The following is a 14,805-nucleotide window of genomic DNA, read 5'->3' on the forward strand; positions in this document are numbered from 1 at the left end:
ATTTGTGATTAAAAACTCTTTATCTAACTTTGTGTATTTTGAATTAATTTTTTATTTAATAACAAGTTAAAATATCAATCCGAGTCAATTTATTAAAATATTTAAAAACAAAATAAAAAAAAAATTGGCCAAACATGGACACGGGGATCCAAACCCGCATGGGTTCATCACTTTGACCGCTTACACACATGGGTAGTTGTTGATACACTGCACCCATTTTTATTTAAACAACCTTTAAGAAAAAAACAGATAAAATATCATCTTTTTACTCAAATTTTAGCCGCCTTAATGGTGGCTGAAAAATAAAGGATTTTGCTCTAAAAATTTATTTTTCAATTTATTTTTCACTTAAAAACATCTAATAAATACTCTTAGAAGATCATAAAACCAATTTATCAAATAAAAAACCAAAAAAATAATACAAAATCAATCCAAGTAAATTTTTTATTTCTCGACCTCAATCTATTTTTTCAAAAAATATAGAGTTTTGAAACAACCACCATCGAACTCGTCTCATCAAATGAAACTCATTGACATAAAAATCAACATTTTTAGCATCCAAAATTGGTGACAATCGATGATTTTCTCTTTTCTTATTGAAATCCGATGACTTTCTCTTCTCTCTCAAATTCAGGAACTAGAAAATAAGGAAAATAAACTTTTAAATCAAAAGTGAATTCACAAAAACTACATGGACTTTTAAGGAAGAAAAGAGAAATTAGAGGGACTAAAATAAACTTGTCCCATAAAATTTAGATTAAACATGAGATTTCTCTGTTTCTTACATGTTATTCCTCTCATTTTTTATTTTTTCCATCTTGAATAAATTTTGACTGTTTGATTATCAATTTATGCTTAGAATAATGCAATTAAGAAAAAATATCAAGGAGGGAAAAAATGGTCGGTGGAGTTGCAGTGAAATAACTGGCGTTTTAGTGCATCCATGGGGTGTTTGAGAGTGTGATTATAATTGTTTTTCAAAGTGCTTTTCGCTTGGAAATGTATTAAAATAATATTTTTTTTATTTTTTAAAAATTATTTTTGACATCACCACATTAAAATTATCTAAAAACACTAAAAAATATTAATTTAAAATAAAAAAATATTTTTTAAAAAAATACTTTTAAAACATAAAAATAAAAAGGCTACTAAATAATAAGTAATAATAGTAATCCCGAAGATCCCAAAACCAACCAGACAAGAAATAGATTCGGGCCTATCCTGTAGAACACACCACTGTCTGATCTGGGCTTTTTAGAAGGTAATGGATGCCCACATAGCACTCTTTTGATACCATGGAAGGCAAGGAAGTACTGTTGTTTGATCTGTCCAAATCGAACATGATGTCGGCCCCTATTCTCATCCCACCATCATTTATTAATGTTCCACATCATGCCCACTAATGTAGCCATAAATGCCCACAGGAAGGACTTCTCGTTTTATATGGCCCCACTAATACAGTACTGATTAGGCATATTACCCCGAAATTAAAAAGAAGATTATTTTTTTTTGTTAATTTCCGAGTGCTCCTAGTTAAGTAGAATGATACAAAGTTAATAAATATAGAGTATAAATTTCAAAATTCTAACTTCAATTAATTTTGCACCAGGAATATTTATTTAGTGGGCTTAATTGAGGATCTCTGAGAAAGCTACCACGTATGGTTCTAAAGAGTGCCCCCCCCACCGAAAAAGTTGTGTAGGATTTTTAATGGCAGACATTATCCATCTGGGGTGCTGATTTACGACATTTTGTAGTAGTAATTTTATCAAAAGACACAGATTCTTATACTTTTTTCCCAGAAACATGCTGATCATACAATATTGATCGAGGACTGCTACGCTACAAAAGGATCCGTTGACGGGACCTTTCTTTGCTACGTTTTTATTGCTCAGAGGCCAGTTCTTCATGAAGATAGACAAAAGCCGATAAACTAGTTACGGATAAAAGTCCATTGAAGAAGATGGAAAGCACGATGATAGCAGGAATCTGCTTCAGTGGAACGTTGAAAAGGGACGACGATGGACTCCCAATAGGAGCAGTTTTTTACTGGTTAATTATAAAATAATGAGAGAGGTGGCATTCGTGTGGAATGCACACTCCTTTCATTTACTAATATTATCATGACTTGTATCTTTCAGCTATACAGAGTGCTCTCCGATTCAGCAATCCATTGTTTTTTTAGTATGTTACGTGCTAGGAAGAAATCTTGTCTACGAGTATGATTTGTTACATCTATTGAATTCATCTTACTTGGTGTAATATCGCATATATGGACAATTGATGAAGCAGACTCTTTTCTTTTCTTTTCAAGTGGTGACAATATTGGATAGGATTTATGATTTTTGGACCCCATGATCTTCCATTATATTCTTAGCCTCCTTTTGGTTTTGGGTCCAAAGGATAAAATTTGAAAAAAAAGTTATACAGATAAGGCACCTTGGATAACCTTGAATTTTTATTTATAATCATATTTTGAAACCTCATTTAACAACTTAAACTATTGGGTTGAGATGATTCTTTAACATGGTATCAGAGCCTTTATGACCAAGCAATCACGAGTTTGAATTTCACCATTCTATTTATTTGATAAAAATTAAACATAAAATAATATGAATTTATACAAGTTTCAAGCCCAAATAGCTTTCACTTGAGGAGATATGTTAGAGAATAATATAAATCATATCCTAGAATCTCATCTAAAAATTTAAACTATTAAATTGAGATGATTCTTTTACATATTTTTTTTATTCAACTACTAGGCAACTTTAATTAACTCTTTTAATATTTTAAACAAATGCACAACACAATCCACACTTCTTTTTTCCCCTTCTACCCTCTCTCCTCTCCTCTTTGCACGTCTACTCAGAGAATTATTCACATTCTACTCATCTTGACCGTTTCTCTAGCTGAACCTCCCTCGTCTATTTACAGATCAAGAAAAAATTGTTATGACGAAAGGAAATGACAAGATCACCGTTGCATCGAATCCTTCAATGTCATATTGTCGTTTTCTTCTCTTTTGTTTGGTTGCCTAGACAAACAAAGAATTCACTTGCCAAAAAAACTTGTTTGGATTGGCGATTAGGCATGGCTTTTTGCAATGTGGGTTGTGTGTAGATGATGCTTGGGATGAAGGTTCGCTTTAATTGGTTCTTGCAATCTGATTTTCATCTGCCAAAAATCTATAATGGGGATTATTCATTTCTACTTTAAAATTTCTTAAAAGATCTTGTTACATTCGTGAATTGTTATGTTATATGATAAAAATTGTTATGATTGCTATGGTGGGTTAATATAAATTACGTAACGAAAAGAAATAAATCAAAATAAAACTCGAGTCTTTATTAATTTATTTATTTTTGAAATCTTGCCCTATATATAAAAAAAAGATTAGACTTTGTTGTCAAGTCTAAATTTTAAATTACTGGTATATGAGTTTTTACCTCTAATAAATATATGTATTTAGTTTAGATGAAATATTAGAATGTATAAGCAACATGTATTTTTTTAATTAAAATCAAATAACAATACATTTTATCATAGATAAAATATTTTAAGATAATTTTCATCTTCTTTTTAATATAACCAACTTCTTACAAATTAAATACCAATTAGTATTTTTAATTATATTATCATAAAAATAATTTATGATTTCTTTACCATGATCTAGATATCCCAACGATAGCTATCTTGGTTTCAATTAATTATAATCATAATAAATAAAATTTTGTTAAGAGTACTAACTACAATTGTTCAGTTCTTAGGATTCAGGGACCATTTGGGTATTCCCTGTGCAAAATTCACATATTAAAGTATTTTTTACTTAGAAATATATTAAAATAATATTTTTTTAATTTTAAAAATTATGTTTTATATCAGTGGATCAAAATGATCTAAAATATTAAAAAACTATTAATTTAAAATAAAAAAAATTAAAAAAATTTAATTTTTTTTAAAATATAAAAACAAACACCGTGTTATTATGATATTTTCTGAGCAGAAATGTCGTGTAAACACAAGTAATAGAAAAAAAAGGGAATAGCAATAATTAAGGTAGCTAGAGATCGAACTTAGAGGGATGAGACAAAACAGCGTTCAAGATGAGTCAGTCGCCTTAATCAAGATAAATGCCGCTTTATAAAAATGTTACAATAAGTTAAAAGGCTATATAATTGTTTTTCATAAGCACTTGCCTTTTTTTAATTAAAGATGTTTTGTTTCGGTGAATTATGCTCGTTTTTGGTCGCCTCATCTTTAAGACCATTATTTATATTATTTCTTTTATGAATATAAAGATCTCAATAAAATAGTTCAAGTAATAAAGAGAGAACTAAAGTTTTAAATCCGAGTCAAGTCATTAACTTTTTAGAAATGAAATAACATTGTTTTTTTTTTTTTTTTTTTTTTTTGTCTTCGTTGTTTCAATAGTCATGCTTTAATTAGTCATGACTTCTAGTCTGGTATATCTGCCTTGAAGTGCAACCTCCTCTTCTATGGTACGTAGAAAGGATTACTAGAGTTATTCTTTTCTCTCTTGCAAATAGATACAACATTAATTTCTTTATTTTTCATGAATGTTAATTTAACGGTTCAAAAACTTTTTAATTGTAAAATAAATAAATCCAGGTAGTCAACAGTCCAAAAAAATAAAAATGGGTTTAGATATTGTCTTGACCCAACACTCCCTTATTTTTCTTTCATATTCCATGCAGGTCATTTAATATTTTATATTGATCCAATACATATTATTTTAAGTGGAATATAACTCAAAACACTATATTAATTTATAGAGGTGAAATAACTCTTCAGCCTATTTTTTCTACAAAAAAACAAAACTCATTAGCTATAAATACTTCATAAATCCACCAAGTTCAAGGTTCATAATCTTTTCATTTTTAATTTTTTTAGTATACATATTTTTAGAGTCTGTCTCCATAAAATATCATTGTATTTTTTCTCTAAAAAAAAAATACTCACTTAAGCATTAAAAAGTCCTTTAATCTACCGAAAAAGATATTTTACAGCTATCTTCCACCTTATCTTATCAGACACTAGACACTATCTACCTTAATTAGAGAGAATTGATCAGATTGTTTGAACTAAAAAATTAACCGATTATTCAACATATAAATTTTGCTTTTAACCTATTTGAATTTTCTGGGATATAATCAATTTGTTACTTATTTTCTTTAATCTTTTTACTTATCCTTCTTTCACGAGTACAGTTTATGATTAATCCTGAATCAAGATCTTCTTTCTTTTATTTAAATTTTTTCACGAGTCACGGGCATTGAGTCTTACATGGTTTCCGTACGTGGTGGTTCTTAGGGCACATGCATTTTTCCTTGCTTGATATCGATGAGATCCGGTTATGGTGATTTATAAGGATATACTTTGAAGGCCATTGAGGGTAATACATCAAATTACTTTATACGGGAAAAACCCAACCATTAATATATATAGTCCTATATATGGAAACTATATAATACATCAAATTACTTTATACGATCGACTAATTATATATGAAGTTCAATTTTCTTTTTCAATTTTTTTATGAAAGTTTCAGCAAATATCTCTTACTGGTAATTTAATTTTTCTAGAGAATTACTAATATATTAAGTATGGTAAAGCATTGCCATACGTTTTCCTGAAATATATACATACCAACATAACCCATAGTTGTGAGAATATATTTAATTGGCAACTACAATAATCTTCTGTTAGATTAAAGCATTTTCTATTGTTAGTGGACATTCCCCACTTTTGCCTTGTCTTCCACAATAGCAAAGATTTTCCTCTATATATACCACTCTTCATGGCGTGTGTCCTCCACACTTCTCCAACCTTCTCCTCTTTCCTATCACATTATTCTAATAAAATCTTCTTCATTTTCAATCTACTTTTCTTCCATGGCTAGCAACCAAACATCCCTCAATGATGCCAAATTTTCTCTCCCTGTTAGTGATGTTGAGCAACAAGCAGCTTTAGAGATTGAAACCGAGGACTTTGACTACTCAAAACGAGCACAATGGCTACGAGCTGCAGTGCTCGGAGCCAATGATGGTTTGGTCTCCACAGCATCATTGATGATGGGGGTGGGGGCTGTGAAACAAGACCTTAAGGTCATGATACTGACTGGGTTTGCCGGTTTGGTAGCTGGCGCTTGTAGCATGGCAATAGGTGAGTTTGTGTCTGTCCACTCACAACTAGATATTGAGTTGGCCCAAATGAAAAGAGACAGACAAAGAAAAGACACGGAAGAAAAAGAAGAGGGAGAGAATGAGAGTTTGCCAAACCCATTGCTGGCAGCTGCAGCTTCAGCTCTTGCCTTTTCAGTTGGTGCATTAGTGCCATTGCTAGCTGCTTCCTTCATAAGGGAGTACAAGGTGAGGCTGGGAGTCGTGGTTGCGGCAGTAACCTTGGCTTTGATGATCTTCGGGTGGTTAGGGGCTGTGTTGGGCAAAGCACCGGCTGTTAGGTCATCACTTAGGGTTTTGGTCGGAGGATGGCTGGCTATGGCCATCACCTTTGGTCTAACCAGGTTAATTGGATCAAGTGGACTGTGAATTTGCAACACACACACCCCCTTGTCGTTTTTATTTCTTTTTGTGAAAGTAATTTTCTTATGTTGTTTGTTATTTTTGTTTTTTTAAATAGAAAGATGCGAACTCGAAACCTATTCAGAAAATAAAAATATAAATAGCAATTGACTATAGCTGATCTTTGGCTTTCTGTTCTTCCTTTCTTTTTCTTTTTATCTAGACGGACGTTGTGACACATGGGAAGTAAAGGTGGGTTTGGTGTAACATTAAGGATTAATTAGAAGCCAAGGTGGGTTAGCTTCATAAACCTAGCTAGTATCTAGCTCTGTGCATGGTGGGTTCGACTAAATATCTAGTTAAAATGTTAAATACAGCAACCACACAAAAAAAAGGTGTGACCAGCTAATTATCAGTTGATAATTGGATTAAACCAATAAACAATAACCAATTCTTGTTTATTAGATTGTTTATTAAACCAATATACAATACACTTGAGCCTTTCTGGATTGTTTATTATATCGAATTAACTAAATCAGCTTTGTCGGGGTGACATGAAAGTTATTTTCATTTTCTAAAATTAATCAAAATAGAATTGTTTATATTTCCTGGATATATGAAAGGTCTGATTCAATAAAAATACAATCCAAGTGGTAAAAACCTTGGATTTAAATCTTGACAACTAATTAAAAAGAGAAAATATTTTCTTAATTATCAAATCTCAAGCCAACTTCCAATGTTACCATATTAGGACAATGAAGGGTTGGTAGACATGATCAAGGACTAAATGGAGGATTAATTGAGATCATTTAAAGTGAAATGGGGATTGAAGTAGAGGCTATATTAATTCCTGAAAAGAAAAAAGTCACAAAATTTATAGACTTTTAAGACGTCGAAGGGGATATAAACTTTGTACTCATTTATTAATTAACGCAATAAAAACGCCCTCATAAATTAACCAAAACTATATATATATATATATATATATATATATATATATATATATATATATATATATATATATATATATATATATATATATAAAAGGGATTCTATTGTAGTTTGCGAGTAAAAATATTATTCATTGAAATAGTATTTTTACAATTTTACCCTTATAGATGATATGGCCTGCCATTACTGTACGTTAGGCACTGAGGCTTGAGCTATGTATACTTGTAGCGGAGAGGGTGGGGGGGCCTAGAGGGTCTGCTAATTAATTAAATTCCATTCATGGGTACTTACAAAGTGCTTAGATTTGTCATTTTTCATCTTTCTTTTTCAATCATCCTTGTCTTCCGTAGAAACTTTGGAGAGAATATCAGATGTCAATCTGAACTCTTAATTTGAAGAAGGTACGTAGTTGTCATGTCCATCAAGGTACATAGCACCATTCAATTATGAGTGGTTTCAGCATTTTAGACATTTTAATTTTCGGTTTTTTTCCCCTGCCTTTTGTTAACTAGAGGCTTAAGATTGTAAGCAATTTGATGTTATAATAATAATAATAATAAGAAGAAGAGGAGGAGGAGGAGGAGGAGGAGGAGGAGGAGGTTTGATCACATGGAAAAAATGTTGTAGCAGACTACATGGGAACATTTACGACTGCGTGGATCTACATAAACAGCCTGCTTTCGACCATCCTTTGCTGAAAGATCACAAAACCCAAGTTAATTATATATAGAACTGTCATCACTTGAATATCTTAATTTGTTTTCTCCAATCAAGTAAAATCTAACATCGGTTAATGGTTTATGTATGCTTAACTTGTTTTATTTATATACATTTCTTATCTATACTTTAGGATGAATTTCATATTTATCATCAAATTATTTAAGAGTGCTCACAAATTTCGATGCCACATGTCGTTAATTATATTTAATAAAATGATACAATTGAGAAATAAAATTATTATGATGACATAATTAACATAAAAAAATTAAAATATATAATGGAGACTATCTTAATAGTAGAGTTGTACATTTGATATTTTTCCCTCCGCTAATAGTTTAATTGACCATGTAGAATCCCTTTTAGCTTAGCTTTGAATTAAATTAGGAGCTCTCAATATCTCGCTGGTTTACCTATATTTGTTTTCAATATAAAAAAAATACTAAGATGAGGGAAGCTTTTTTAAAAAAAAAAAACAAGCTTTTTTCAACTTGAATAATTCAAAAAATATGAACAAAAAATACAATGATAGTAAATAATTTTAAAAATAAATTAACAGTAGAAAAAGACAAAAAAAAAAACCCGATTTAAGCTTTTCATTTGAAGATGTACGTACAAAATTGAGTTTTGTTTTCAAATTATTTATTTATTTTTAATATAAGTACATCAAAATCATCATAAAATACTGAAAAAATACTTTTTAAAGCACTGAAAAGCAAAAACATAAGCACTCTCAAACACACACAAATCAAATCTAAGTGTTTGATTTTAATTTTATTTATTTTTTGAAGTATATTTGTGTATATAAAAAACATCTGAGCTAAAAAACCAATTTCACAAATTATTTTCAAGGTTCTTATCCTGTAAATGATGGTGGCATAGAACTTGTGTTTATTATTGGTGAAGGATGCTTTTTAAAAGTGTTTTTCAATTAAAGATTTATTAAAAAATATATATATATATATATATTATTTTATTTTATATCATCACATCAAAATCATTTAAAAATATCTAAAAATCATCAATTTAATATTTTTTTAGGCAAGAAATAATTTAAAAAGTATTTTGAAAAGCAAATTATAACATGAAAAAAACACTGATTGAACATTATTATATATACCACGCTTATTAACTACCTTTTCTTTAATGCAAACCATGATACTTGGAAATGCTATTGAATTTTTTATTACTATTACAACGAAAACTAAAATAATTGGTGTTTTTATCATTTATTACTTTACAAAGCACTATTTAAATTAAATTTTTTTTTGTTAAACTATATTTTTACTGATCATTTGAGTTATTTTTGAACTTGTCAAGTTAACCGAGTTACATCAAAATAATTCTAATATAATTTAAATTTTTTTTATTAAAAATACATTAACAACACCTAAAAGTTTCTTTTTATATTAAATAAAATAGATCCGAGCTGCATCCTAATGCTTGCAATAATGAATTACTATGTTTTTTTTTTTCAAGTTGCTGGCTGGTTATTTATTTTCCTATGGTGAATTTAATATATTGCCGTTAAGACTTGCAAAAGTGTGCCCATTTCATAGCATGCCTAAAGATATATTTGTAGCAAAGTACTGAACTAATTAATTAAGGCATATATAGTTTTGAAAAGTATTATATAAAAAATGTGCATATCAACTTAATTTGCAGGAATTGCTACGGTTCAAATTAAATACCATGGAGCAGCAGGATTCATTACTATAAGCAATCCAACGGCTGGACCTGGCCAATTTAGTGCATCTGATTTCAATTGATGGATGATCATATGGTATATATGTCCTCCAACACCCTTCTTTCTTAATTATCATTTGATCCCTACATTTGTGATTTGACCTTTCAAATTAAATACTCTTGTTCCTCCTATTCTCGAAGAAGGCAGGAAAATAATTCCATGCATGTTTTTTCTGCATGTTAACATGGATCACAGCCGGCTTAAGTGGCGTGGCTACATTTAGAGTTTTGTTAATGCATCCGGCCTGTTTTCTATCACGGTTTTGCACTCATTCATTGTTCTGGTTTTGTACAAACAAATCCCATCATACCACTTGATAAGGTCCTTGGGCCAGTTTCTGCTGTTCGTGGACCACAATACTATATCAAAAAAAAAAAAAATTCAAAATTTAATAAAACACAGTTACAAACTTAATGCCAAACGATGCCGCCTTTTCAATATTTAGAACAGGAAAAAAAAATCATCAGTTTTACTCGACATTTTGAATGTTAAAATGGCATTATTTTCCTTTGAGATCCTCATCCATTTCCATTCGTGTGCGAATTGTAAAATGTAACATTTATAAGAGATTTTTTAAATGTTCTACAACAAATTTCGTGTGTCAGACACAATCAATTAGCCTCGGTGAGTACTGGAATTGCCAAAAATAAATAAACAAATTAGTAGAAGGAAAACCTGCATTATTTTTTGTTAATATTGATAGGAATTCGGATATAACTAATTATTATACGACTTTCTTACTCACTGTGATTGCCATTTCGCTGCAGGATGATAAATCAACCGAGAACTGGTTGCTTTGGTATGGAGAAAGTGGTGGAGAAGTTTGGTACTGGCCGAGCAAACTATTCACCAATCTGAAAGATAGTGCAGATGTTCTTCGACGGGGAGGAATATATGGTTTATAGTAGCACACAAAAAGTGCCACAAATGTGAAATGGGGACGACGGTGAAATCCATAGCTCTAAATTTATGGCAACCAATAGAAGTTTGGAAAACGAGATGCTACAAAGCTGGAGATAATTCCCACAAGGGTGAGTACCAGAGATATAGTTTTTATTTTGGCGGTGGAGGAGGAGATGAAAGCAGGTGCTCGAATCAAGTAATCAAGCTCTACATGTAGCTTTGATGCATTTGAGTTGCTGGAATGTGTGCTTGAGTTGCCAGCGGAATGGCATCCGCCTAAGCCTACTGTACCTGGAAAAGGTTCTCAGTCTAATAATCAAGTGCCAATCCTGATTATACAGATCATCCTGGACTTATAGAGTTCGGACGGGCATGAATTATGATGGAACTAGAATTAAATACTGTACGTTATATTCTTGAAATGGGGCAGACAAGTTCATGATCATTTTCAAAATACCTGCCATACCTTCTTTGCTGCTCCTCTGTAAGATAAACTCTAGCGTGTGAAGCACAAAAGTTCATGAAAAACAGCAATTGCAGGATGTCTAAGGTAACAAATAGAATCCGTGTAATTCTTATTAGGAATACCTTAACGGCCACATTCTGGCCTCTCCAAGCATAATCAACAGAGGTAGCTTGTTATGCTCGATAGCAGAATACGGCCAATCTTAATAAATCCCCTCATCAATGCATAACGGACTACCAACATGTGTGGAAAAAAAAAGGCACATAATATCAGAGGACTAATGCTCATTTGGGAACCTAGAAAATCATCAGCTTTTTACAAAAAAAAAAAATAAAAAAAAAATCAAATGCTCATTTGGGAATAATGAATGCTAATTGTTCATGAGAGAGCAACGATAATTGTGATCATTTTTGCCTAATTGTTTGTCCAACTATGGAATACTTGTACGTACTTGAAGATTATATTATTCGTTTTGACCCATGATTATAATTTTTCTTAATTTCTATACTTTTTCTTGTGTGATACTTTCATTCCTTTTTTTCGGTGAAAGATGCTTGGTTGCATTTTTATATCCGAAGTATGTACAATCTATTATATTATTCTATGTCAAAATAAAATAAAATAAAACATATTGTTGACAATTCGTTCATCTTTTACAGTTATAAAATTCATACCTTTTTACTTTTCTGCCGCCATATGTTGGCTAAGGAAGACGTACAGTATATAGGTAAAGGACCCCATTATGTTATGGACAAGGAAAGAAATGAAGGGGGAAAAAACCAAAGAAAACAATAGGGGCTTGTCCACTTAAATGTTTTTTTTCTAACAAAAAATAATAATTTAAGAATAAAATAGCCAATTGCTAATTCAATTCATTTTCACAAGTATTTTAAATAATAAAATTAAATTAAATTTTGTAATTTAAAATTTTATTCACATATAAAAATTGTAATATATTATTTAATTTCACTAGAGGACTTTGAACTAATTGCCGTAGGAGCGCAGGCAAGAAGATAAATTAATCCATTAAACAGTATATTATCCTACTTAGTTCCTTTTTTTCTCTAATGAAATATTCATTTATCCCAAAAAAATAATAATAATAACTGGCTTTTGGAATTTGTTGAAAGGTATTTTCAAGTGAAAATAATATTAGGGCAAACATCAATGAAGCAAGAATTGCTGCTTTGAAACCCTAAACCCTAGCTGACAAGAATAAAACATTATTGTTCCAAACATGATTGCCCGTAGTTACAGCAGGGCAGGATCACTCCTTTTATTAACATTTTTATGCAGTCTTCCAAGTCCATCTAAAAGCATCCTCTGTTATTCCAATTCAAAAGGTTTTCCTCATCAAAACGAGGAAGGGTTGGCACGAATCAGCCAAATAACATCTGAGAAATGTCAACTAGGGTAGCAAAGCAAAACATACGGATAGGAAATGAAAGTGGTGTCCTGAGAGCATTCCATATCACTTCAGTTTAGAGAGTAGCTTTGGTGCAACCTGCATATTCCAAAATGTTGAATTCTGCATATGAACCAGACCAATAATAATCCAAGAAAGCATTACGAAATGAAAAGAAAAACTTACGCATTTATCAATACAGAACCAGTAGTCAAAGTACTGCCCTGTACAATGTTTCTGGCTGGTGTCATCTCCTTCAACTCTCTTAACACATGCCTGTAATAAGTGGAACATAATCATACTTGAGGTGGCAAAACATATACTCAAGCTGAAAAACATCCAACCAATAGCATGTCAATACAGTAGTGACCATTGAATCTTGATCATATACTGCCAGAAACAAGCTAGCACCCACAGGGTTCACTGTACAGCGTATCCACATGACCATCACCACCAACAAAAAAAAAAAATTATCTCTCTTGTTAAGCAGCAAAAGCTTGAACATTGAATCTTGATTATATACTGCCAGAAACAAGCTAGCACCCACAGGGTTCGCTGTACAGCGTATCCACATGACCATTACCACCAACAAAAAAACAAAAAAATTATCTCTCTTGTCAAGCAGCAAAAGCTTGAACAGTAGTTAAAACAGTTAGTTTTATGGCCCAAAGTTCTTATATGTATGCATGTATGTAGCTACAAATCATGACCCAGAATTAGTGAACTGACATATAAAACAATTCAGAAGCGTCATTTCTATTAGTTCCTGACATAGTTTTCAGTAATTGTGTAATGCATAAAACAGTTGCGTTAGGGAAGTTTCAGGAAGTATAACATCTAAGAGCCTTGGAGAGTATTGGATATCATGCTGGTGGCCTGAAGACACAGGACCAAGCATCATATACATTAGATAAGAAGACAAAGGAACAAGAGAGAGAGAGAGAGAGAGAGAGAGAGAGAGAGAGAGAGAAGGCAGGCAAAAGGAAATAAGTTAAAATGTGAAAGTGCTTCACCTCATATTCAAGTAGAGGCTTCACACACTTAGGCTTGCAAGAGTCCTCAAGATACTTCTTTTGATCAACGAGTTCTTCGTCCGCCCTAAACATAAATAAATGAGAACAACAAGCACATGCAAAGGGTAAGACATGAGAAAACTTTGAAATGCAACACAAAGAGCTATGCGAGTAGATAAAGCTCATTATTGACTCTAGCAGCACAGGTAAAAGCATGCTCGTGAATTTAGCATCCGTGTCATTTTGTATGAGAACATAATTTTGGCCCATGCAACATCCAATTACAGATGAAATTCTTGGTTAAAAACAAATGAAATTATATCTTCAAAACTATACATTTAAACCAGTGTGAAAATACTTAAATGCATGAACCAGTCTTTAATAGTTTGTTAATAAAAAAAAAAGAATTTTTATAGGTCCAAAAAATCCCAGTTTATGGCAGTTAAACTATATCGGGCACCATACAAAGGATGACAGCAATTTGTTTCCCTACAGCATTTATCCATATAAACAACCTTAAACCTGAGATCAAGACACCGGCACTGAACGGCTGTCTCCACGGTGGTTCAATTTCAGAAATGTGCACAAACACAAAAGGTGAGGTAAAAGCACATCAAAATTATAACACACTTAGCGGTAACTTAAAGGCACGAAAAGTGGGGCCAAATACTTACATGTATTAGAACTAAGATATGACAATTCGCGGTGTTCCCTCTGTAAAAGACGGCAAATGATTTATTTATTTATTTTAGATACGGAGATTAATAGCCAGACCTTAGAATTTTAGAAATGCTGATTTATTTATTTATTGTAAATAAGAATCGGAGAAAGAAATTGAATGAAACACAAAAGAGATTTGAATGAATGAATGAGAGCTAAAGAAGCGTACCTCTGGTTAGTGTTAGTGGGGGAGAGAGATAGATAACAGAGATCGGCGGCGTGATTGTTCGTTGTTCGATTTTGAAAATAATGCCTCTCCTGATCTCAGTTTGCTAGTTTCTGCAGGAGATTCTGGCCTGGACTGGGCCCGTTCTTGTTGGGCCATGAATGGGCTCATTTTT

General features: G+C 31.7%; 2 protein-coding genes across 3 annotated transcripts; one reads left to right on the forward strand and one right to left on the reverse strand.

Annotated features, from left to right (window-relative positions):
- The first annotated feature begins 5,819 nt into the window (after positions 1 to 5,819).
- LOC7492461 (vacuolar iron transporter homolog 2) lies at positions 5,820 to 6,721 on the forward strand. The gene has a single exon (XM_002306655.4). The coding sequence runs from the start codon at positions 5,913 to 5,915 to the stop codon at positions 6,567 to 6,569; it is 657 nt and encodes a 218-aa protein (XP_002306691.1). The 5' UTR covers positions 5,820 to 5,912; the 3' UTR covers positions 6,570 to 6,721.
- A 5,699-nt stretch (positions 6,722 to 12,420) lies between these two features.
- On the reverse strand, positions 12,421 to 14,758 carry LOC7469215 (cytochrome b-c1 complex subunit 6-1, mitochondrial). 2 transcript variants are annotated; one of them, XM_002307456.4, is made up of 5 exons: positions 14,634 to 14,758; positions 14,419 to 14,458; positions 13,745 to 13,829; positions 12,918 to 13,007; positions 12,421 to 12,830 (listed from the first exon to the last, which is right to left on the reverse strand). In XM_002307456.4, coding segments are annotated over exons 2-5 (210 nt in total). In that variant the 5' UTR covers positions 14,421 to 14,458; positions 14,634 to 14,758; the 3' UTR covers positions 12,421 to 12,797. The 2 variants fall into 2 exon arrangements, with proteins under 2 accessions (XP_002307492.1, XP_052309196.1); XM_052453236.1 differs by lacking the exons at positions 14,419 to 14,458; positions 14,634 to 14,758 and having other exon boundaries at positions 13,745 to 14,230.
- Between the last annotated feature and the right edge of the window lie 47 nt (positions 14,759 to 14,805).

This window comes from Populus trichocarpa, chromosome 5 (assembly GCF_000002775.5).
Source record: "Populus trichocarpa isolate Nisqually-1 chromosome 5, P.trichocarpa_v4.1, whole genome shotgun sequence".
In the NCBI taxonomy this organism is placed as follows: domain Eukaryota; kingdom Viridiplantae; phylum Streptophyta; class Magnoliopsida; order Malpighiales; family Salicaceae; genus Populus; species Populus trichocarpa.